Raw genomic sequence first — 26121 nt, 5'->3', positions numbered from 1 at the left:
CACCCAGCCATCCTCATCTCACTCTCCTTTCCCAGAGCACACTGGTCTCTCTCAGGGCGCCCCTTTCCTGAGGGCGGTGTCTCCCGGGACGGCCTCCTCCCAGAGCCCATCTCACTGAGGACCGAGATTCCTCCTTCAGCTGCAAGGCAACAGGACCAAGCGTCACCTCACCTGACATGCATGTCCATGGCCAAATTGTCGCTGGATTTCGGGTGGGGCAGCGAGTAGCCCTTGCTCTGCAATGCCATGTAACCCTCGGGGCTCCACACGGGGGCGGGGTCAATGGCGGTCACCTTCCTTTCTGGCAGCGGGGGCACACAGCTCTGGTCCTCAGAGCGACAGGCAGTCCCACTAAGGGAATCCGGGGGCATTATGGGTTTCATCAATCCTGAAGAAGGCAAACAGCCAATTGGTCACCTCGTTCAGCAAGCCATGGGGCGCCCACAGGCCCAGAGGAGACGAGCTGCCCAGACCATCCTGCGGATGCGGCAGCCCACCTGCTTCATGTCATCTGATCATAGAGCCTCCAAAAGCACACAGGCACGCCATCTGAAAGGCCTGTTCGAAGGCCCTGGAGGTCCAATCTTAGTTCCTGATGAAGATCCCCTATGTTGAAGGATGTTAAACAACTGGCAGATGGAAACAGGACACAACCAACTAGAGAGCCCATGGCTGGCAGCAGAAAGCTAAGGGGCCAGGCAGCCAGCAGCGGGAGATGCCCGAGGGTCTCCTGTACAGACACAGGGAAGATGAGCTACACTCCAGGAAGGCTACATGCACCAAGGAGCCAGCGTCTGCCTGCTTCCAAACCCTACAAGAAGATTCAGAAAGGGGTCTGGACTTCAGCTCTGCTTGTTTCTGCCCCTGAGCTTAGAGTGATAATCCACATTCTCTCCAGGGAACGGGAGAAGGGGACACACAGATGACAATTCTTAACTGGCCCGAGGAAACAGGGATAAGCTGACATCTCCGTCCAACCAGATACAAACCAGCCTGGGAGACGGCACCCCCTCACTAGGGCCCCTCTGTCCAGTTCTAACAGATGGGATGCTGTAGACGACATTAAAGGCCTCCCATCTGGCCAGAGTCTGTGTAGAAAAGAGGGTCTGATCTTTCAGATATTTCACAAAGCTAATTACTGGCCAACAATGTTTTTTTGTTCCCATTTTTAAAGCTGAGATAAACTGATCAGGCAAATGATTCTGCATCAGGCTAGTGGTTTTATACTTTCTTTCAGCTGTGGATGCTCTGTCCAAAGGTTACCAATATACAACTCCGGCACAAAGGTAGTCTGAGTCATGTGGTGGCGAGGACCCTCTCTGGAATCCTAAAATTACACCCCATTCATTAAGTATTATTGATCACGAGGTAGGCAGAACTGCTCAGCACCACACAGAGCTATTTTTGGCAATATGGCAGCTCATCACCTGAAAAAAACCTCCTATCACTGCACAAAACATATTACACATTTCACTTGCAGAGCTCTGCTCCCCAAAACCAGGAATCCCCCAGGGAGCGGAAACCACAGCCGTGGGCATGAGCCATGTGCCAGAGGCACAAGCCAGGGCTCCTGAGAGGGGACACAGGGACACATCTGTCAGATGTAGTAGCCTACAGCTGTGCTCCTAAATACCACCCCCTCACCGCTCCCGACAAGAGATGAGGCTTCTCTGCATAAGGCAGAGAGTTACAGCCGAGGTGCTGCTTACACAAAGACCCTCAAAGGGCTATGCATTCAATTACAAGGCAGACCAGAAAAACCTCACACTCTTTAGGACAGGGAGATGATGGAGCTAGTGTCCCGGCCAGGGTCAGGTCAGGGAAAACAGTCCCCAGTGAGGAATTCATGGCTGCATGCCAGCTTTCACACAGGCTTGGGGGTAGTAGAGTGGAGTTCAGATTTACACCCCTAGAATTCTCCAAAAACTTCCTGAGTTACAACGAAAGGTAGTTCTAGGGTGGTAGATGAAAACACAGAGCCACCCTGGAGGGATACACTCTCAAACGAAGCTACACCGAGTCCCCAAGGTAAGAACAGCTCTGCCGGAAACGAACTTATGCGTCAAAACTCCCAGAACATCGCCAGGAAAGCAATCCACCACGAGTCCACAGCACGTCCACGGGATCATGCACCGTTCCCCAAGAACTTCAGAACACAGCACGTCCACGGGATCATGCACCGTTTCCCAAGAACTTCAGGAACAGATCGAAACGTTAAATACCAGAGAATTACGGTTTACTTGATTAAAAGCAAATAAGAAGGAACTGAAAACTCACAAAAAATGTAAGACACGAGAAAAAAAGATTTGAGAGGAAAAGCCTAGTAATAATACAGTCACTGAAATTAAAAACCCACTGGACAGTAAAAAATACAGACAGCAGATGAGGCACAGCTTGAGAGAACGAGGAATTAGAGAATAATTCCAGGCATTTTCCCAGAAGGCACCACAGACATCAGCTCTCATGTACTCGAGAGACTCGGAGGCAATGTGCGAAGCAGCCTGACGAGGCAGGCATTCGTACAGCACAGTCAGCACGAACAATCGGAGTGGGCGACACAGGAAGAAAGGACACAGAGAATGAAAGAAGGCAAACAGGCAACACGGTGATTAGAAGAGAAACTCCCAGAAGTGATGAAAGCAATGCAACCTCAGATGTGAGCACTGTGAGTTTTAAGCAGAATAAAGTAAGGATGGATACAGATACATACCTAGACACAGCATTTTGAGAAAGAACTACAGGAGGCCAAAGACAAAGCGGTCTTAAAGCAACACAGACTAGACACAGGAGCCAGAAGAAAAGGAATACTATCTTCACAGCCCTGAAAGAAAGTGACTGCAAGCCTAGAGTTCCATACCCAGCTGCACTATCGTTCAAGAGAAAGGCTGCCGTAGGTGAAAAATAGTACTCAGTTGCGTAGAACTCTGCAGCCCCATGGACTGTAGCCAGTTAGGTTCCTCTGTCTATGGGATTCCGCAGGCAAGAATACTGAGGTGGGGTGCCATTTTCTCCTCCAGGGGATCTTTTAGACCCAGGTTTGGAACCCATGTCTCCTGCACTGGCAGGCAAATTCTTTACCACTAGTGCCACCTGGGAAACCCCATGTGAAGAATACATATTGCCAAAAAACTTTCGTAGAGGCCTTGACAGAACGTATGTTCTGAAAAAAATAAATGGAACCCAGATGGAAGGATAAGCAGCAAAGACACTAGCAAACACGTAGGCAGATCTGAACAAGCATGGATTGAATAAAACAGCAAAGAGAATAATTTGGTAAGCATCAAAACAAGGGAAGAATTAAAATTCCAGGCAAAGATTAAAAGACTCCTGAATCAGAGCTCAGGTTCAGGGTAATCTGATTAGCCTCTGTTAAGTCAAGGGTGCGTGTTAGAATTTAACCTAACCACTCACAGTGGAAACAGAATGTAGAAGGAAAACAAAAAGAAGACTTGACACCCACGCCCCCAATCTAAAGGGAACAACTTCGGTGACTAAAGTCACAGTTGACACATCTTAAACGTACAAAGACATTCTCCTCCACAAAGGGCTCAGGCTGACAATAAAAAGTTGGGGTAAAAAGATACCACCCGAATACTAATCAAAAGAAAACTGGACTGAAATTATCATCAGATAAAGTAGACGTTAAAGACAGAAAACCCAAGAAACAAAGGTGCTATATGAAGATACGAGAAACAAGATGCAGTCGTCTCAAGCCTATATGCTTCCAGGTAGGTCAAACAAAAACTGACATGATTACAAGATTTGACAAACCCACAACACGGTGGAATGTTCACACACCTCTTAGAAACTGATCAAAGGGATAAAAAAAACTGTGATGATAGATATTTATACAGCACAGTTAGCAGGCACACTTTAATGGACCATGTCCAATAGGAGAATATATTCTTTTCAAGCCCCTGAGTGAAGTTTGATCTGCCGCTTGTTAAAAATAAAGTTTTATTGAAAAGCAACCACACCTATTCACTTACTATTGTCTATAGCTGTTTTTGTTCTACAACTGCAAAACTGGAGTAGCAGTTCAAAGACTAAAATATTTATTATCTGGTATTAATGGAAAAAAATTGTGACTGCTGGTCTATATCATACAGACCATGATATATGACCAAAAGGCAGCCACAGTAGAAATTAACAACATATGGATGATATTAAAACTCTGTATTTGGAAATTTTACAATATACCATTAAAAATCACTCAAAATCAGACTAATATTTAAAACTGTACAGTAATAAAAATGTTATTTTAAAACTCAGTGGCTCATAAACTCGGGTGAGATGTAAATACATCAGAAAACTCAGAAACTAGTGATCTAATTAAGCATCCAACATAATCAGAAAAAGAACAAAATAATTTCAGTGGAAATAATGGGGGGGGCAAGAAATTAATGAAATAAAAGCCAAATAAAACACAGAAATTAAGAACCTCAAAAGATACTTTTTTTAAAATGGCATTAAAAAGACGGCATTTGATAAACCTTGGGAAAGACTAATCAAGAAAAAGAGAACACAAAGAACACTAAAGAACGGAAAGAGGGACAAAACTACGTGGCAGAGATATGAAAATTAACAAAGACAATTTATGATTCAGAATCTTAAAGTCTCTTCCTAACAACTCTTTGTGGGAGGTACTACTACACACTCGTTTTGCAAACAAGGAAGTTATAACTCAGACTGGATATGTGACTTGCAAAGAGGTCAGACTGGAATCCAGGTGGGGTCTGTCTACCTCCCAAGGCCATGCCCTTGACCACACCACATACCCTGGCCTTCACTGCACCTTGGTGCTTACCTGAGGGATGCAGGGCTGAGGGGTAGAAATCCACTGGGGTCCGAGTGGGCGGGATCCGGGGGTCCATGTAGGAGGGCATCATCATCCACCTGGGGTCGAAGCCCAGCATCTGGGGGTGGTGCGGGTAGAAGGCGCGCTGCGGGTGGGACGGCGGAGGGTACACCGGCTGCCAGTGCTGCGTCTTGTACAGCTGCTCCTGGCAGAGAGAGACCGGGCTGCACAGGTGCCGTGGTGCCCGCACACACACGCCTCCAGGGAAAACCCACCAGACAGAAGACCAGAGAGGGCAGGCCCCAGCGTACGCATGACCACGTTCAGGCCCGGGCCCTCTCCCAGGATGGATGCACAGTCATCCCATCGTCACACGGGGCCCTCAGGCTCCTCCACTACACATGGCAGCTTGGGTGCTCATGCAGATCAAAGGCTCTCCTGGAGCTGACACATGACCAGCACCCTTCCCAGAGCACCCCTCCCCAGTGCTCCTCCCCATCCCCAGCCCCCACTGTCCCTTCAATTCGCTCTCCACACTCCAATGCCTTGACCACGGCCAGAGTCTTCCTGGGTTCTCCACAGCTCTCCATCCAACAGCCGGAATCCCACAGGGCTGCATGTGATCTGCAGGGTCCTGCGGGTCCTGACCCATCTGTCTCTCCAGCATCACCTCCCACTACTGCCCCGGCCTCCAGTCCACACACCTGCCTGCCCGCCTGCTTCAGGCCTTGGAAACATGCTGGGCCATCTGTTCCCTAGGCCCCAAACCTGCTCACTCACACCCCTCCTTCAGGTTTCAGCTTAAAGAGAACTTCCTCTGGGAAGCCTGCCACAAGTTCCAAGGAAGATCAGGTCCCCTGTTCTCGGCTCTCACAGCACTGATGTTTCTCCTGCGGTTGCCTCCCTCCCTATATCAGGGGATCGCGTGTCAAGTTCACACAGCCCGCTCACCTCTACCGCCAGACATGGTGTGGAAAAAGTTCACTGCATGAATGGATGAACTAACACATCAACAGAGTATTAAAAATCAAGGACCTAGACCCAGCGAGGGTTCACTTCAGACCTGCTCCACAGCACCGATGACCCCTGGGGCTTCCCTCACAAGCACATCCCGAACCAGTGTCCTAGGCAGACACAGGTGCAGTCAAACAAGCAGGACAGCTGGCCCAGCACACCCTATCCCAGCCGGCTGGCTCAACTCCAGCCTGGGCTGGGTTCCCCGGATGGCTCACCGGGGGCCCTAGCACCTCTTAGGAGCGCTCAGCACTCAGTAAGCGGAGCTCTCCAGGGCTCTGCCCACAGCTCCTCCTCCTGTCTAGACCCCAGGTCCCCAGGGAAGCTGACCAGACAGTCCATTTGCCAGACTCCCTCAGGCTATTCTGGCATGTTCAGCCTTTCTCCTACTCTTCAGGAAGGATTTACCTGTCACTGCCCATCCCCACCCTCCCCAGAAGACTTCCCTAGAGCAGCTGTTACGACTGTGTCTGGCTGGAGTGACTCCAGAGATCTCTCCAGTCGGCAGTAAATGTTCACCAAGTCCAGGAGTGACTGCATGGCGCCTGCTCACGGTACAAAACTACAACAGCACAGTGAACGTGCCTAACTGTCTAGAACATAGGCCACGGTGGGCTTCTGGAAGGCTTCCTAGGACCCCAAGGAAAATAGGGTCTGGGGTGAAGGTTGTAAAAGCAACTTTAAAAAAATTCTGGGTAAAGGTATAAAATTTGATCTGTTTCCCCAGGGTACCCACATTTTGGAACATTTTCGATTACTAACAATAATTTACCAGACTTCCCTGGGGGTCCAGTGGTTAAGAATCCACCTTTCAATGCAGGGACACGGATTGATCCCTGGTCAGGAAACTAAGATCCCACATGCCATAGGGCACCTAAGCCTATGCTCTGCAACCAGAGAAGCTGACATGCCACCACGAAGACCCAGCACAGCCAAAACAAAGAGAGAGACTCAATATTTTAAGAACATTGATGGAACACCAATAAAGACACTACTGGACTATCGATAAACTAGTCTACAGGCATCACAGAACCCCTCACCGCCACGCAGTCAGGGCTTCATTCCTTCCGTTTCACACTGACCTATCCAAGGCCCCACATGGCTAGATAAGCAGAACCCAAAGCTGTTTGATGTGAAACCTACAAGCCTCCACCCTTAACTCAAAGCCAACATTTCTCTCCAGTGCTGTCCACAGAGCCCCCAGGCCTCTTCCTCCTGGGTAGGCTCCTGGGTGGGGCCATCAGTGTGAAGAGTGGCCACACTGTACACCTCGCAGTGAAAAAACCACTCAGACACCACCAGCCATTCCTTTCAACGCTAGACAACAGGGTCCACAAACTACCAACAAAGGTTTTCATCCAGAGGATGAATTACCTGGAGAAATGAAAGGCCAGGGCTGATCTCCAAGGCCCCCACTCTCCACGTCCCTGCTGGCGACTGGGGTACAGGAAGGAGGGTGGGTGTCATCTGCTTTAATTGAAGGAGCCTGGGAGATGGAGGGGCGGATCTGTTTACAATATGGGCTAGGCGTCTCCTGTTTACCTGCTGCTGCTGCTGCTGCTGCTGGCGCTGGAACCTGGGAGGGAGTGACTTTTGGTACTTGTTGAATTCCTGCGCAGGGGACCCAGCCTCCCTGGGTCCCTCCTCACTGCCGCCACTCTGAGCCACTGCTGGAGGAGCTGTGGGGGCTTCTTCTGAAAACGTGCTGGCGGTCTCCTGGGCAGAGAACTCAGGGGAGCCTACAGAACAAGTAAGTGGAGAAACGGCCAGGTCAGTTCATAAAAGCTTGGCTGAGTGAATATTTAATGGCAAATGCTTTTTCTTGTTGGCACATACTTTCTACTGCTAAACTATTTGCATCCCCAAACCCCGGCACTGGGCTAACACCTCCCATGCCCGAGCTCACAGCCTCCCCCCGCCCTCCAATCACAGATGAGAAAACCAAGGACGGAGAGATCAGATGAAGTGCCTGAAGTCGCATGGTCGGCAGTAAAGCCGGGATACAATTCCAGGTGAGAGAGGGCCTATTAAAGTGGACCCAGCGCAACAGAGTGGGTGAGGCCTCAAACAGAGCCCACGTGCCCCCGCCCCCACTCAGAGTTACGGGAGTCAGGCCGGCCAGGCAGCCCCTCTGAGGATGACAGCTGCAACCACCCCACGGGGCTTCTGGGAACATTAACTGGGCCAGTCCATGGAGTGCGCTTCAAACGGGATGCTCCCCACGGTCTCCAAGACCCTGCCCCTTGGAATCCCCTGCTGTCTTCCCCATCCCAGCTTTGCATTCTTTCTTCCACCTTCATTATAACTGACGTTTGCATTCTCAAGAAATCTACTGCAGAGAGCAAACACCAGTGCAAAGCCTGGAGGTGGGGCAGCGTCCCAGAGGAATGCTGATAGGCAGGGCGGGTATGGAAGAGCCGGGGACACACCCCACACCCAGGCCCAGCCCACTCTGCACCCTGCCATCCACTCCCTGACTCTCTACTGCCCCCTCAGTAGGTCCCCGACACTGGGCCCAGGCTTCACCCAGACTTCAGTGACACGGAATTTACAGAAGGACCAGGGTCTGAGTTCCTTGGCCTGAAGGGCGCTGATCACCACGAGGTCACCGGAACGCCCTCCATCTGAGAAGCTTTCAGCAACTGAAACTAATATCAGGGCCTTCTCTACTTTAGAGACTTTGTTTGAGTTCACTTAAGAAAGTCACAAAGAACATAACCGATCATATTATTAAAACCTAGAGCAAGAGACCCCCTCCACCACTTAACACTGTTTGGTGTGTCTAGTGCAGCCATGTGATCCAGTCCTTTTAGGATTAACATCAGGGAAAATGTATTCTAAAAAGCGGGCAGGCTTCCTTCAGCGTCACAGAGAGCGCTGTGCTCCTAATGAGGTCCTCCGGCACCCACATCTCCACTGCCAAGCAGTAGTGGTAATGAAGACAGTGCTTCATTAGAAGCATCCGTGAGAAGGCGGGCGCTTCTGCATCTAGAAATGTGCCACGTGCTTCGTGACATCATCTCCCAGGACTCTGAGCCCAGGGGGTGGGTACAAACTCTCCCCAACCCACTTCATGGGCGAGGAAAGTGGGAAGTCAGAGGGGAGGTGTCAGAGGGGAAGCAAGTGGCCAGCTGGCTTCAGTGGTGAAAACAGGATGTGAACCCAGGCCCCTAATCCAGGCCTGAACTCCTAACTGGATCCCTGTGTGTCCAGCCATTGGCCACAGTTCGTGCTAAGAAGCCAGGGAGATGCCCAGTGACACAGCCCTTGTTTCCAGGTCAGGGGCCAGGCTCACTGCTTACCTTTGTGGACAGCAGGGCCATTTTCCTGGGGAGTCACCTTCTCAGCCCCCGGAGAGAGGGGAGCTTCCTTCTCCGCCTGCTTCTGGGCCTCGCTGGCCCGCTGAGCCTGCTTGCACTTCTGGTCAAGCTGCTTGAGTTTGGCAGCACAGGCAGCCAGCCTTTCCTCGCGCGCGCGGCGCTCCTCCTCCTCCCGGCGCTTCCGGGCTCGCTCCACAGCCTCTGACATCTCCGACTGGACGAACTTCTGCCGCGGGGGGGGCTTGTCCTCTTTGTCCTCGGCAGACTGCTGCCGAAATAAGGTGCCCATGGAGGACTTCTGCTGAGAGAAGACGGTCAGAGGATGTCACAACTCAGAGACAGGCCACCGCCTGGAGTGGGTCAGCTCCCTTCTCAAGACCCTTGGGCACCTTCAAGAGGCCTACGGCAAAAGGACCTGAGCTTCAATCCTGCTCTGCCCTACGCTATATTTGGAAAGAGGGCTGGGCAAGCACTAACAGTCTAAACCCTAATTTCTCTTTTGGAAACTGTTGATAATCAAGGAAGCCCTCCAGGCTGTAAAGGTGCACGGAATCGTTTGCAAACCTCTTAACACCATGACTGAAATGCAGGAAACGCTCACGAGAATGGGCACTCCTGCAGCCACCTCTGGGCATGCAAGGTCAGGGTGTCCACAGCTAAAGAACAGGAGCAAAAAACCACATGCTCATCACTCCTCAGCCACAGAACTGCCCTACTGCTCCTCCCACGACAGCAGATGAACCTCTGGGTACAAAGAGCCCCAAGACACCAGAACTCCCACTCACACGTGAGGTTTCAAACTGATTAAATGTAAAAACAAAACAGCATCTCTAAAAACATCTCTTCAAGGTATTATACCTACTTTTAAGTCTCAAGTTGATTGTTAAGTTACTAGACAACCAACAGGGCACAAACGGTGCAGTGTGAAAACCTCTCAGTTCTGGGAAGATTTCTTACTGATTTGCAGGAAGAGAGGCTGCAGGCAGAATATGCAGCAGAACAGAAGATGGGCTGGGTCCCTGGGCCCAGCCACTGGAAGTCGAATGACATACAACTGGCAGAAAAACAGACAACTTCTTGTTTTGAGGGACAGTTACACAGATGAAGGTAACTGTTGAAAAGTCATCAGACATATGAAACCAAGGTCTGTTGTGTCTTTTCTTGTATTTTAATTGTCATCGTTCAGTTGCTAAGTCTTATATGACTCTTCTGCAAACCCACGGACTATAAGGTTCAAGAGAAAGGCTGCCTCAGGTTTAGAATAGTGCTCAGTTGCTCAGTTGTGTCTGACTCCTTGTGACCCCATGGACTGTAGCCCACCAGGCTCCTCTGTCCACAGGACTTTCCAAGCAAGAACACTGGCGTGAGTTGCTATTTCCTTCTCCACAGGATAGTCCCGACCCAGGAATCAAACCCATGCCTCCTGCACTGGCAGGCAGGTTCTTTACCACTGAGAAGCCAGGGAAGCCCCTTATGTAAATTATACCTCCATAAAAGCAGTGAGTAGCAGTGACAGCAGAGAGTGATTTTTCTCCTGAAAACTAACTTCCTATAATCCAGAGGCAATTACTACAAGATTATAAATGTCTAATTTAGAATCACAAAGGTACTTTTTACATAATATAATTGGGGCCAAGTGTGCACTCTCCTTTTACTTTGCCCCGATCACTGCCATCTGTCCAGGCACCTTAACAGCCATGTACTGTCTCACCTCGAGTCTCCACCAAGACACATCTCACCCCCTGATGCTCAGGACACCTGGATGATCCCTAAGGCACACCCCTGTTATTAGTCCCTTCACAATTTCCCAGAAAGTAAATACCAGAATCAAAGGGTATGTGCATATCATCAAAACTACAGACAATGCCTTTCAAAACTGCCTGAAGTGAGCTATCATTTTATAAACTAAATATTCTGCAAAACATTTAAGCTGTGACAATCTTTACAGAAATTTGTATTCATGAAATGATAAGAGATTTTATCTTTGTTGACTCTAGATAATAATAAAAACACTCAAGATAATTCAGGGTTGCTATGAGCAGATCAAAGTAAAAAAAAATCTTCTTTTGAATACTGAGCAACCCCAATATTGGGATGAAATCTGGGTTAATTGCAAGATAATTTATAAGCGCTGTACTGTGTCTGTTTTCATTCCTGTGTCCCCTGTACCGAGCACAATGCCTAGTAAGACACGATATGTGCTCAGCACAAAAACTCAAGATAAAAGGTATTTTCACTTTACAGGAAGATGTAGAAGTCCTTTAAACAGCACAGTGCTCTGGAAATGGCAAGTCTGCCAAGTTTCTTTAAATGAATGCCTTTCCCTCCGCAGCTTGCCCTTCCAGCTCAGTTCCATTCCAAAGCCAGGCAATGCGGCAGCGCCAGGCCAGCACCCCGGGGGTCAGACAGCTCAGGGCAGGTGGTCGGAGCCCAGGCAGGTGAGCAGGGTTGTCCACATGGAGGTGTGGCTGACGAGGAAGGGGAGCCCAATCAAGTGGGAGGAGGAAGGAACTTCTAGAAGAGATGGCTCAGCAGGGAAATTCAGGGTCTCTGGGAGGGGGTGCTGACATGTGAGGAGCTGAGGAGGGCACCTGTGCAAGGGAGAGGGTGAGGGTAGAAACAGAGAGACTAGGGAGATAAACAGCCAGAATGAAGTGTGTGTGTGCGTGCTTCGTGTCTCCCATTCTCTCACATACATACATTCCCTAACTGTGTGCGTGTGTGTCTCTCTGTCTCTCTCACGTGTGTGTGTCTCTCTCACATATATACAATCCCTAACTCCATGTGTGTGTCTGTGTGTGTGTGTCTCTCTCACGTACATACATTCCCCAACTATCCATGGAAAAGACTAGAAGCAGCGGCACTCCTGGTGCCCACGTACCGGTTTATAAGTGTCATTAAAGGCTGACTCCAGGGCCAAGGCTAGATAAGGACAAAATGAGCTTGGAAAAGCTTATTCTACCAGAAAGCAAGGAATCTCTCAAAAAAAGAATGGAGACAGTGAAAAGCACATGGCTGCAAGCCTGAAGCTCCCAAATCAAAGACAACCTGAACATCCAAAGAAACAATATTAATTAAAAATTTGATGAGAAACTAGACATTCATAGTCTTAAAGTAACTAGCCACAAAACTTCTATCAATTACCAATCTGTGGTACATGTGAAAGCTCGATGTTGTGAAACCCAGTAGCCAGCGCCTCAATCCTGAGATTAAAGTAAGGCTGTCACAGCGGGCAGAGAGGGACCAGGGTCATCCAGGCGGAAGCAATGAGAAGAGTCAGTGCCAACTCCGAGAGACTCTAGCCACAAGAGGGAAGCCTTGAACCCCACCATGAGGAAGCTCCAGACAAATGGCACACTGCACAAAGCAGCTGGCTTCTGATCTTCCAGAGCGTCAACCTCAGCAAAGCAGAGCAGAGGCTGAGGGTCCACTTCACACTGAAGGACACCTGACCCTGAGCCAGATTCCTGTGCATCTGGACCATCAGCTGGACAGCGGGGGCAATGGGATGGAGTCTGCCGACAAGGTGGCAGTGCTAAGTCAACGCGAGCTTCCTGGATTTGACTGTGCTTACCTGAGAAGCATTCTGTGGTGACAGAGCCTGATCGGACTAGCAACTTATTCTTCAAATGGCTCAGGAAAAATGTTCTTTGCGTTACACCAACGTTTCTATAAGTTTGTGACTGTTCTCAAAATCTTAAAAGAATTTTTAACTTTAAAAAAAAATAAAGAGGGACTTCCCTGGAGGTCCAGTTGTTAAGACTCTGCCCCAATGCAGGGGGCTCAAGTTCAGTCTCTGGGCAGGAAACTAGATTCCACATGCTGCACAGTGCGGTCAAGAAAAAACCAAAAGGGAGGGAGGTTCAAGAGGCAGGGGACATATACCTATGGCTGATTCATGTTAATGCAGGGCAGAAACCAAGACAATACTGTAAAGCAAATATCCTCCAATTTAAAATAGCTTAGAAAAAGAGAGAGAGAAATGTCTGCTTAGACTTTTTCAGAAAACCGACCAGACCACTGAACTCAGTGAAACCTAATTGACTGTCCATCTGAAAGAGTGAGACTCTGGCTGTAGTGACCAGGGACACACATTGAGTCCCCAAGCCGGCCACCACTCAGCGTTCTCTGAGCTGGCTGAGACTCCTCCTGCAGGCCCACCCACGATGGGCTCCTGAAACCTCCCTGGCTCCACCCCTTCCTGTTCATTGTAAATGCACAGAACAGCCTTTCAGGTGACCTGCTGGAGTCTCTGCCTTGGATCTCTGGTCAACTGAACTTGGAAAGGGCTTGTGTGTACGCACACGCACATGCATGTCCCCCAGCCAAACAGGCACAGAACCCCTCCCCCGCAGTGCCCACGGTACCTGGTAGTCAGGGCCTGACGCCCAGCTGTGCAGCTTCCTGGAAGGCGGCTGAGGTTCCGGCACCTTCCGGACGACACGGGTCACGCCTCCTGTTTCACTCCAGTCTTTTCCTTCCTCTTGGGTGCGCTTGGCATCAGCACTGTCTGCAGAGCTCAAGGACAACTGCCGCTGCCTCCTGGGGTCCCAACTGTTCCTAGGACAAACCGTGAAGACTTGGTTTTCCTGGTCGGCCCAGGCATGGTCTCATCAGACCATTAGCATTTTGAAAGTTAGCTTCTACAAACTGATTTCCTTCATAAAAAACCCATGGCACATCCGCTTTATGGCTGAGAGGACACGCCCAGAGCACCTACACCAGCACCCATTTTACCAAGTCAGTCTTAAAGACACAGCTCCAGGCAGGATGCCTCACACCCATTACTTCATCTACTACAAAAAAAAAACAACAACACACACCTCTACTTCCTCCATTTTAAAGAGCTGGTCAGTGAGTCTCTGGGAGGTTGGGGAGCTGTTCACAAGGAAGAGCTAACAGAGTTGAACCCAGGCCTCCCACTGCAGGCCCTTCTGTCTCTGCCAAAAACCCCGTCCCAGGACTGAACAAATGCTCAGCACAACAGCAGAAGAAGGCTTGCTGAGTGATACATTACAAAGAGCAAGAGGAGCAATGCACACACTGGATGGAGGAGGAGGAGACAGACGCCCAGCAGAGGCTCCGGGAAGGTTCACTGAGTGGTGCTCACCTTTACACGCTGTGGTGCAAACAAAAGCTCTGTGACAAAACACATGTGCATCTACTCACACCTCTGCTAGTGCAGAAGTGGTGCCCAAAAACCCAGCGGGAGCACAGAGAAAGTCAGGGAGTCAGGCCTGGCTAATACCCATGCTCCTGCACGCACACGCACACACACATGCACAAACACTCTGGCGGTGGAGGGAGGTGAGGCGGGTGAGGAGAGGCAGGAGGCCAGACAGAGCAACGCCTGCCAGTGCCTCCTGGTGGCGAGCCGAGGTGTGGTGCCCACGGAAGGTTCCCGACCTGCCAGGAAAGACCCAAGTCTATCAAGACGGTGACTAAGCCACAGGGTGAGGGGGACAGGGAAGGAGGGACCGGCTGGCCAGCCTCTGGATGGTACATGAAGGAAACGATGCAGGTCCCTGTGGTCCCAGAGACAGTGAACAGGGAGGGATGGAGCCAGGGAGGTTTCAGGAGCCCATCGTGGGTGGGGCCTACAGAAGGAGTCTCAGCCAGCTCAGAGAACACTGAGTGGTGGCTGGCTTGGGGACTCAATGTGGTGTGTCCCTGGTCACTACAGCCAGAGTCTCACTCTTTCAGATGGACAGTCAAGTCACATCAATTCAGAGAGAGGAACGGAGTGGACTGCTGCTCCAATGAACCTACAAAGCTTCACGTTTCCACTGATTTAAATTCTGGATCACATCTCCTTCTGACTTAGTTCCAAAAACTGACCAATAAATATTTATTTCCCAAGGGCATCCAAAGCTTCAGCTGAAATCAAGCAGCATTAAAATAAATTTCAGAAGCCTCAATTAGCTAACTGTCTGTGTGCCAGCTGAGGGAGAATGACAGAAGATCGTTACCAGCTCCCTGCAGAAGAGGAGCTGTGAAGCCAAAGATGACACAACAGAGACTTGCAGACCCAACTACATAAACGTTCAATTCCTGACAGTGAAACAGACAAAGGGGAAAAACACCAAAGCACTACTATCTAAGCAATATAGAACAGTGATCACATTTTAACATAGAGCACAGCAAGTCTAACAGATATATAGGTACAAAGGAAACAGGCAATTCCATATAAAGAGAAGCATCCATATTTCCCAATACTGGGGGTGGGTGGGGGTGGGTATGCAAATTAAAGTGACCATAGGTACTATTTTAAAAGTACAAGCCAATGCTACTGGTATTCTGCTAAAAACTAGACTGGCTAGACTACAATTTAAGTATTTTCCAAATGGCGTTGGGAGCAAGCATCAGTCCAACGAAATGATCCAAAAAAAGAGAGAGAAAAGATTCAAGTGGTCAAATATGCTTAGGCAACGTGGCATACCCCGCTCTCGGCTTCTCCCCCACTCCCAGATTCCCAGCAGGCTGTAGCACGCACATCCTAGGCTCCGGGCACTCTTGCAGTAGAGCTGAACCCAGGCGGTTTCCCAAATCTGCTTGGCCAGAGAAGCCTTTAGGGACACCACACACTCATGGCAGTCTGCAGAACAATCAGTCTACAAGACACACTTGGGAAAAATGCGGGCTCGGTGGCTAAATGGCTAGGACTCAGCCAGCCATGCCTGGTGCCTACCCTGGCTCCCCACCCCCAAACAGCTGTCCTTCCATCTGCAAAATGGAAACAGTATCTGCCCACATGAGGTTGCCGGGGTCAGCGCACGGCAGCACGGAGAACACCAGTGCACGTACGCCCCCTCAACCCCCGGCATTGGGAGCGGTGCTGTGAGCAGGGATGGCGCCCTTACCACTTTGGCCTGCCGTCCTTCACCACTTCCTCCTCCTCCTCATCATCACTGAACTTCAGCTTCTCGGAGTAGTCCACTTCTTCATGGAGGCCTGCAACAGGAGGAGGGCCAGCGAGAAGGATACAAGATGCACATCCCAACAGTGGTAAGAGCACCGCTGGGGTGGGGGGAGCGCTGCCTCCAGGCAGGAAGGGCGCCAGCCCACCTGGCTAAGGGACACCCCCGGCTGCCACCACCAGAGCACACACTGCAGAGAGAAGTGGAGGACAGGGACTAAGACTCCACGCTCCCAATGCAGGGGGCCCAGGCCCGATCCCTGCTCAGGGATCTGGATCCCACAACTAATACATGATGCAGCCAAATAAATAAATAAAAACCATATTAGAACAAATACAAGTGACCATATGTAAAATAGATAGCCAATGGGAATTTGCTGTCTGGCTCAGGAAACTCAAACAGGGGCTCTGTATCAACCTAGAGGGGTGGGATGGGGAGAGAGATGAGGGAGGTTCAAAAGGGAGGGGATATATGAACACCTATGGCTGACTCACGTTGAGGACTGACAGAAAACAACAAAATTCTGTAAAGCAATTATCCTTCAATTAAAAAATAAATTAATTAAACAAATAACAACAAAAATACAAGCGAAAGATAGTACTGGCTTTGGTCACAGCACAGTAGCCTCCCTGGTTAGATTAACTCTGTTAAGAGAACAGTCCTTAAATCTGTGCAGACCAAGTGTTCTGCAAGTGTGTTACAAGGTGAGGAGTGAGCAGAAGCAGGCAGAAACCAGCCAGGAGGCCTCCCTGCCAACACACACTCCTGAGAGGTGGGATCCGTGACCGAGTGGCTCAGGTGGCAGAAAGTGTCCATCAATGGATGAGCGAGCACACAAAACATGGTAGATGCACACAATGGAACAGGATTTGGCCACATTAAAAAAAAAGAGAGTTCACACACACGCTACAACATGCCGGCCCCTGCAGACATCATGCTGAGAGACGGAGCCAGGTGCGAAAGGCCTCAGATCCTGCTGTGCGACTCCATTCGTACAAAACATCCAAAACACACAAATCCACAGACAGAAAGTAGACGGTGCTTGCCAGAGGTTGAGTGTGGAGGGAGGGTCACCGGGAGTGAGTGCTCATGGGTACGGGGCTTGTTCTGTGGGTGATGGAAATGTTCGGGACTTCAACAGTGGGGATGATTGCACAAACTTGTTAATATACTAATCATCTCTGAATGGTAGACTTTAAGGGGGCAAATTTTATATAACACGAAAATCTGTCACATGAATTATATCACTGAAAAAAGGGACATGGCAAAAAGCCCAATCCAGTGAAAGAGTTAGATCTGACGACAAAGCAAATGTGATCACGCACTATCTCCCAGAGCCTCACGGTGATACAGGCACCAATGGGCTGAAGGATGCGGATGCAAAACCACAGCACGGCAACAACAAATACAGCCAGAACGTGACCTGACACAGGGTGAGACAGACTCCAGGCAAGAGGCGGGGGAGAGACCAAGAGTATATGAAAACAACAGAAACGGCCAGCACACCAGTCATAAAAATAAAGAATGGGTGTAACAGCTTCAAAATAAATGAAGCAAAAATTGACAGAATTAAAGGGAGAAACAGATAAATCTGCAATTGTAGTAGAGAGTCTAATACCTTACTTTGAGTAACTGATAGAACTAGACAAAAATGTTATGAACAACACTACCAACCACCTTGACTAAACTGATACATACAGAATGTGAACTACAGAATACACTCTTCTCAAAAGCACTTGGACTATTCAGCAAAACAGACCACGTATCTTAGTGATAAAACCAGTCTTAATAAACTGGAAAGAACGGAAGTCACACAGAATATGCCCTTGTGACTACAATGGAATTAAATGAGAAATCTAGAAATTTCCAATTAAAATGATCAGTGAACTAGAAAACAGTCAAAATAATGGAGAAAATTAAAGCCAAAAGTTCTTTGTAAAGATGAGTAAGACTAATGAGCCCTTGGCAGAAGTGAACAAGAGAAAAAATACAAATTACCTACTTATCAGGAATGAAAAAGAGTGATATCTATATCATTACAAATCTTACATACATCATTTTCAAAAAACAAAGATTCTAAAATTATATGAAAATGGACTTAGAAGAGTAAAATAATCTTAAAAATGAACAAAGCTGGGAAATTTACACTAACTTACCACAACGCTACAGTGTGGTGTTGGCATAAGGATGAATAAATAGAACAAACAGGGTCCAAAATGAGACCCACACTTCTATGATCGATCAGTTGTTGGCAAAGGTGTCAAAGCAATGCCACAGGGAAAGAGAAGTCTTGTCACAAATGGTGTAGAACAACTGGGTATCCTGTTGGATTAAAATGAACCCTGACTTCCATCTCACACCATATACAAATTAATACATGGACCACACATCTAAAAATCAGTGTTAAAATTATAAAACCTAAGGGAGTTATCTTTGCCACCAGGAGGGACAAAGATTTTTATAAAAGACACAATAAACCATAAAAAACACAAATTTATAAGTTAAACTTCATCAAAATTTAAAACTTCTGCTAATTAAAGTGCAGTGCTGAGAAAATGGATCAGGCAGGCAGTGGGAAAAAACTTTTGTGAAATATTAAGTCTCCAACGATGTGTATCTGAACACTCAAAAAAGATACCAGTAGCCAAATCGGCATGAAAACAAGCGTATGATTACTCATCAGCAAGATGCAAATTAAAAGCAAAATGAGCTAACACTACACACCCACTGGAATGGCTAAAATTAAAGAGATGAACACCAGAGCACTGTAAGGATGCAGAGCCAAGTTCTCAGGACTTCCACTGGAGCACACACCAGCCACCACGGAGGTCTGCGTGCTTCTGGCAAACCTCATCACACACCTCCCCTTTAACCAACGACTCCACTGCTGGATATTAACTCAAGAGAAATGAGAACAGCATCCATAATAAACTTTCGAGCAAACTACAGGATTTGATACAATGACACACGCCTCAGTGATTAAAAGCAACCACTGACACATGTAATAACACCGGTGGTCTCACAAACCTTACAGCAGAAGGGAAGCCGCACCACTCCGTCCATCTGCAATTAGGGCTCATCAGAAGGGGGAGGCCTCGGGCAGAGTCAGGAGGAAGACTGGCTGGGAAGGGATGGAGTGAGTACCGTGTCTTGACGCGGCTGTGCTGCTCAAGCACGTGGGTTTATCAAAACCCTACAACTAAATATGCGCCTTTTACGTGGCAACAAACCTCCAGAAGAGTTTTAAAAGAAAATAATCAGATCGGGAGTGTGGGTAATTATGAGAATGCAGAATGTTGGAACTTGCTGAAATGCAGTGACAGGGCGCTATGTGGGGCTCATCACCCTCCTGTTTTAACTCTTTCGTTACAAACACTCTTTCTCCCTCTAAGAGTAAGACGAAAGACCAAGACAGACAACGTGGCTGAGTGAGGAAGCAACTGCTGGTAAGGATCAGCAAGGATCTCTCAGGCCCAAGGCTGTCTGCTGCCCCCAGGAGTTCCTATAGACACTGCGTCGCAGGAACTGCCAACCTTGGCAAGAAGCAGAAACAAGAGTGCAGTCCCCGCCTGCTAAACCGTCAGTCGATAGCCCGCCAGCAAACGCCACCACCCACCTGCCCAGCCATCGTCGGCGTCAGTGTCCAGGTCATCGAGGCCCTTCAGGTTTTCTGCGTTGACGATGGTGGGTCGTGGCACTCGCTCCACCAGCGGCCTCAGTGGACGGATTGGGCGGCTCACTCCCAGTCTATTTTCTTTTCTGATGACAGAGAGAAGGGTAAAGACACTGGGCTGGTGTCAAGTACACAGATGGGAGCAAACCCAAATACTTCTCCAGAACTATGTCCCCCACTGCAAAGGTTCACGTGTGCCCTTGATATTATAATCCTCCCCTTTTTAAAGAACATATAATCAACAAACACATCGCCAAGAGAAGTTCTGCTTCATTTTAGCTGCTCGGTGTTAAATCCACGGTGACAGCAGTGCACAACTGGCAGGGAGCTGAACTCAGAGCCCCTCCTCGCCCTGCCCGGGAGGCCGCCCCCCACGCACCCTGGGCATCAGGGTGCTTTCCAGCTTCTGAGGCCTCCGGAAGCCAAAGCGCTGTCCTATGTAAACCCACTGTACTGCCCCAATACCACCAACCAGGGTGGCTTCTACATACGTGGCTACACTGCTTTGGCCTTACCCGTCTTGGTCATTCATCTGGAACTGTCTAAAAGGAACACGGGGTTCAAGACGGAGCTGAGGAAGGGGAAAAGATCCTCTTTCCACTGTACCCTGGTTCTCTGATGACTGTGGCGAACACATCTGAAACATAACATCAATGAACAGGGTTTTCCAGTAATGGCCCAGAGTCTAAGTTCCACTGGCATAAGAATTTGTTCTGGCAAACGGGAAACAGAAACAGGAAAGTCTTGGGGTTTCCCAATTAATCCTATCACCATCTCCCCCATTTTTCCTGCTATCAGTACACAAATCTGGGGACTTGTGTCTTGGGGAATACCTGCCTCTCCTTCTTCTAAAAGAACCAAGGTTAAGATAACATCCACATCGCCAGGGAAAGAAGCCAGAGGCCCTTAAAATTTGAAATGGGGGAAGTGAAAATGCAAAAGTAATGGAAACCTCCAGGGTAAGGCACCAGGGCAAAGAGACTGGGTGGGAATGGGGGATGCCCACGGTGGACATTCAACCACGTGAAGTAGGTTCTGCTGGACATGAACGATCTGACTCTGCGGGGACAGAATGCACACTCTGAAGACTTACAAAAGCAGGAAGCATGTCATGGTATGTAGGTGGGTGGTATACACTCCCCAAGAACTGTGAAGCCCCTCTGCGGGCAGGCTGAGCCGGGCGGAGAGAGGGGTCCTTAGAACCGCTGGCGCATGCCGAGGAGGGGGCTCCGTCTCCTGCACTCGAGTTCCTGCTGCCCAGCTCAGTTGGGGAGGCGCTCAGAGACGTGGCAGAAATTATGTTTCGCCCACCGCCCTCCCTCCAGCTTGTCACATCTGGAAATTGAAAGGGGGCAAAAGGGGAGAGGAAAGAGGAAGGGGGAGGAGGGATTGTATGAGGTTCTGAAGGTCAAGGGACCCCCCTCACTCACCAAAAATTAAAAAAAAAAAAAAAGTGAAGAACTGAGTTGACTGGTCAAGTCTGTCAGGGAAGGTGGGGGGCAGACATCTGCCCAATGAGTATGAAACTGCTGAGGGTGTCTGACTGTCAGAGAAACACAAAACACAGTCTGCTCAGAGGGAAGGCAAGTGTAAACAAGGGGTGGTCTTCCTTCATCAACTCAGAGACCACACAACCTGAGACCTAACACCCCAAAGAGACCCAGAAGCCCCATAAGAGCAGTCTTGGGTCACTGTTTCCACTAATACTGACCCAGTCCCATCGGGACTGGTACCAGGCTTGGCACTGGACTTGATGTTGGAACCAGAGTTCCTGAAGCGAGTTCAAACCCTGCTCTGCAGTGCCAACTCTAGTCAGGGACTCCCTAGCTGTGATGTAGAAAACAGCTACTGGCTCCCTCAAGTAGGCACTAGAAGGGGCTGGGCCCCCTGCTCAGGCCTCATCCCACCTGCTCCCACAGTGGCCGGGGGACCTCCTGCAGGTCACAGACTGAAATCTGCCAATCCTCTCTGACCATCGTTTTTAAGATGACGCTTTCTCCTGCTCAACGTAGCAAAGCCTGGTGGGATTATGGGCCAACAAGGAATCAGATGAGCCAAAAAGACTCCTCTTTTTGGTCAACTTATAGTTAGAGAAGTTGAAACATGAAAGGTCCTTGAGTACTTGACCCCTAAGAGAATGGAACCCAGGATCGGAGCCACAAAGTCACACTGCTCCCAACTCTTCAGCCACCTTGTACATGACCTTAGCCAAGCTCTGGTCACCTGAGGTCATCTGCTTCTTCATCTTCTCAAACAAGGGGACAGAACTGATTCCAGAAGCTTCTTCTAGTTCTAAATTGTTACAGTCCTACAACAGCTCATCTTAATTAATCCCAGAAAGATGATGTTTCTGGCCTAAGGAATCTGATTATATATTTGGAACAAACAAAATAACCCAGCATAGACCACTGAGAAGACAGTATGTTTTATTAAAGAGCTTCACGGTTATCATTTCATTTATAGGATATCCGTTCTGACTCTGGGATACCTTGGGGATTAATCAAAACAAACAGATAAAAAAGTCTCTCATATTTCAAGACCTGATCAACTCCCTACCCAAGAGCTATTTCAGAATCTGTGATTAGAACTGATGGGAAATCCCATTCCCAAACAATACCTTAAATTCTAACTACCCAAGGCTATGAAGAAAAAAAGTATTACCAATAAGAATTGCTACACAACCCTGCTTGCCCCTTGGCCAGACCCCCAGTTAGGGGCCATGGAGATGAGTGGTGGGCTGGCTACGCAACCAGGGAAACATGTTAAAAAACAGATTCTAATTCGGCTGCGGGGTAGGAGAGGGCTGGAAATCAGACTTAACAAACCCCCAAGTGATTCTGACAAGACTCAGCTAGCTCTGGAAACCACTGCTTAGAAAATAAGCTCTTGAACTGGGAGTCAAGTTAACTTGCCCTTGGTTCAGCTGTCCCTGCCGTGACCACCCAGGTACAGCACAGCCTCCGATGATTGCTGGGATGACGGACAGGCCTGGACTGACCCAAAGGACGGAAAGGGAGGCGCGACCTCCAGCCCAGCCCAGGAAGTGAGTCCACAGACACAAGAACCCAGTACAGGATCGCCAGCCGTGCTCTCCAGGCAGGGAGCCTGGCTGCTTGAAAGATGGCTCGTGTCTAAGAGGCAGAAGCTGAAGGGGAACTTTGCTGTTCCAGACAGAGGCTGCAGCTCACTTACTCTGAGGGCGGAGGCTTGGTCCTGGCCCATACGACAGATCTAAGACGCCCTTTTCTTTGCCAGCCTTGTCCTGCCCTCCAGCTGCTTTCAGCGTCGGAAATTCCTCGGGAGAGAAGGATAACAGTCGGCTTGAGGCCCTTAAACCTGTCAAGAGAATCAGAAAGACTCAGGGGGCAGGTGAGACTGGTGTCCATGGTTCTCTGCTTCAGCCTCGGAGCACACTGGCAGCCCCACCACCCTGAAGGGCACTGCCTCCCGTGGTGCCGTCTGTGCTGGCCTTCTGTGCCCACAGAGTGGCACCAGGGTTTCCTGAGGGTGACGAGGGGAGGCTGCCTGCAGACCGCAGCAGGCCCCCTGCCGGAGCTGGTCACAAACAGCAGAGGTTGGGTATGGCAGATACTGCAGTCTGAGCCTCCCTTCCCACTCCTGGAGGAAGGCAGTACCGTCCTTTCGGCGGTGGTCCTGAGGAGAGGGGAGACAAGCACAGTCTTTGGGGAAACCTGTCTGAGGTCAGCGGCTTTTGGGTGGAGGTAATGCCCCTCCCCAACACCTCACAGCTCCTGGATTGTCTGTCCACTCCAGTAAACCATTTCCTACAAAGCCCTGCAAGGCCAAACACTTTAACTCTTATAATCCCGGGAACAACTTCCTTCTTTGTTCTTTCATTCACTCTCCAACACTATCAACCCCTGCAGAGGAAGCTTTTCCTGAGGGTTGCTCCTATCACTCAGAGCAAGGGGCACTGGGACCCTGCAATCATCTTCGATCAACGGGCACTGACAAGTGATGCATTTTAGGGCTTGGAGTGGGGTCCGGTCCCTTCAGTGAACACACAGCGCATGTGCAGCACCACACAGTAAACATCCAACTGTGGCTCACCCTGACCCCCGGCAACACACCCACGTCTGTCCCCAGGAATTACTGATCAGAGCACCTGCTGACCGCAGCAGACTTTCTCAGAAAGAGGCGGCAGGGTCAGTGCAGAAGCTCAAGGTGGCCATCCGTCCACCATCCCCCTTAGTAAAAAGGTACAGGGGGGTCAGATGAACCCACCACAGGGGTAGACGGACACATTACTAACCAACGCTTCACTTGAGAGACAATCGCCGGGTGTCACGAAGGAGGACCAATACTCTCACAGTTGCCTCATTGTATCAAAAGGTCACTGGCAGGAGTGAAATATGAAAGTCAATACTTTAAAAGTCGGAATAGACGGACTTCCCTGGTGGTCCAGGGGTTATGACTCCGAGCTCCCACTGCAGGGGAGCACGGGTTCCATCCCTGGTCAACGAATGATCTCACATGTCATGTGGCCACACACACACAAAAAGGTAGACAGTTTGAAGTTAAAGTAATAACCAAGAAAACAAAAAAAGCCTAGTACTTTTCTCCTGTCTTGATAATCATAAAGGTGATATTCTAATTATGAATAAAACTTGCCCTCCAGAGATAAAAAGGACAAAGTGAAGAGCTCCGACATTCACAGCAAAATCACATCCCTAAGGTTCCGATGCCCTGTAATGCTCACCCAGCATTCCCTCCTGCCCTCTGTTCTCTGCCAGGAGGAACAGAGGCAGCACAATCAGGGGCTTCTTGCAAGGCCCCAGAGGGAGCTGCTGGTGGTTTAGGCAGCAGAGCCTGCGGGCCACGTACCTCTGGCCTCTGCCTGAACCACACAGGCAGACCTAGGCCTGGGCCTGGGCCAGGTGAAACAGGCCTGGGACCACCCTCCACATGCAGAGTCCGTCAACTCAGGAAGGACATCGACAGTTCCAAAGTCATGACAATGTCTGTGCACAGCCCTGGAAGCCTCACAGGCTGTAACCCCTGCGTAGGAGGGGTCATAGTCAGCACACGTCTGTTCTTTCCTCTTGGGCTATTGGGTTCTGCCACCTCCCAGACGAGCTACCACATGTTGACAGGATATTTTACTGTGTTTTAAAATTATTTTCTAAACCAAGTTTCATTTCCATAAATAAATCAAAAGGTTCAAAGGTAAAAAAGCCTTAAAGAAGAATCAACAGAAGCCCTCCTCCCACCCAGGTACCCCATCTTTCCACATCAAAGAAAAGTGGAAGTATCAGTTGCTCAGTCGTGTGGGACTCTCTGTGACCCCGTGGACAACAGCCCGCCGGGCTCCTCCATCCACAGCAAGAGTACTGGAATGGACTGCCATTTCCTTCTCCAGGGGATCTTCCCAACTCAGGGATGGAACCTGGGGCCTCCAGCTTCCCAGGCAGATTCTCACTGTCTGAGCCACCAGGGAAGCCCTGATCTACATCAAATGTCCTCACAAAATATGCACTTTTCTGTTCTGTTCCCTCTCTTCCTTCCTCTTATGTTTCCCTCCAGAGATCTTTTTTTTTTTAATGCACATACATTTTCTAGAAACGTATTTTCTCTCATCCTGATTTTTTGCACAAATGGTAAAATACTCTACATACTATTCTATGCTTTTTTCACTTAATAATATGCCCTGGAAAGCTTGCCAGATCAGTAGAAAACTGCATTTTTTTCCTTCTAGCCAAATAGCATTTCATTAAAGTACCATCATTTGATGGACATTTCAAGTGGCTGCTTCCAATCTTTTGCGGTTATAACAGGGCAGTGAGATCTTGTGTCACACAGGTATCACTTGCAGGGTGATCGCCCCACAGAGGAACTGCCAGGTCAGAGGGTATCAGGCTGGTACTGATAGGCAGTGTCAGGCTGCCCTCCATAAGAGCTGTGCCAACTTTAATTCAAATAACCTCTATTGTTTCTGTTAATTAAAAACAAGTACATTGAATTTACTTAAGAATATGTCAACCTCACAGAAACAGAGGCTACAGAGAGCAAAGACCCACTGTGAACAGGGCAGTGAACGGTCTCCACAAAGCCTCTGGAAGGACCTTGTCTAGGTCTAAAAGGCCCTGTCACAGCCCCCACCCAACCCTCTCTGCTTGTCTGGCTCCCTCCACCTCGCCCTCCTGGCCGGAGCTGCTTGTCCCCGCCACACCGACTGACTGACATCCCCATGGAGACGGAGGAAGGGGCAAGTCTTCACCCGCACGGCAACCCAACCCAGAAGGGCCCGTGCTCAGAGTGGCGGAGCAGCCAGGTGTGCAGGGCAGCTGGCACGTGGAGGTGGTGTCCACTCTCAACCATGACACGTGAGGCCTGGCAAGGCCTCGGCCGGCAGGGACACACGAAAGACAGAGGCAACGC

General features: G+C 49.4%; 1 protein-coding gene across 12 annotated transcripts in view; it reads right to left on the bottom strand.

Moving 5' to 3' along the window:
* The window catches only part of PRRC2B (proline rich coiled-coil 2B), an 84603-nt gene that overhangs the window by 23705 nt on the left and 34777 nt on the right, over positions 1–26121 (bottom strand). For 6 of the 12 annotated variants that reach the window (XM_052649046.1, XM_052649057.1, XM_052649045.1 and 3 more), the window contains exons 6-15: positions 22915–23058; positions 20816–21057; positions 20238–20359; positions 19666–19808; positions 15993–16083; positions 13500–13692; positions 9115–9433; positions 7355–7551; positions 4808–5003; positions 172–388 (exon numbers count right to left, since the gene is read on the bottom strand). In XM_052649046.1, coding sequence (XP_052505006.1) covers positions 172–388; positions 4808–5003; positions 7355–7551; positions 9115–9433; positions 13500–13692; positions 15993–16083; positions 19666–19808; positions 20238–20359; positions 20816–21057; positions 22915–23058 — 1864 coding nt within the window. The remainder of the gene's footprint in view (positions 1–171; positions 389–4807; positions 5004–7354; positions 7552–9114; positions 9434–13499; positions 13693–15992; positions 16084–19665; positions 19809–20237; positions 20360–20815; positions 21058–22914; positions 23059–26121) is intronic. The other 6 variants (XM_052649053.1, XM_052649054.1, XM_052649056.1 and 3 more) reach the window with 4 other exon arrangements.

The sequence above is a fragment of the Budorcas taxicolor genome, chromosome 11 (assembly GCF_023091745.1).
Source record: "Budorcas taxicolor isolate Tak-1 chromosome 11, Takin1.1, whole genome shotgun sequence".
Classification (NCBI taxonomy): domain Eukaryota; kingdom Metazoa; phylum Chordata; class Mammalia; order Artiodactyla; family Bovidae; genus Budorcas; species Budorcas taxicolor.
This window is presented reverse-complemented; position numbering and strand designations above follow the sequence as displayed.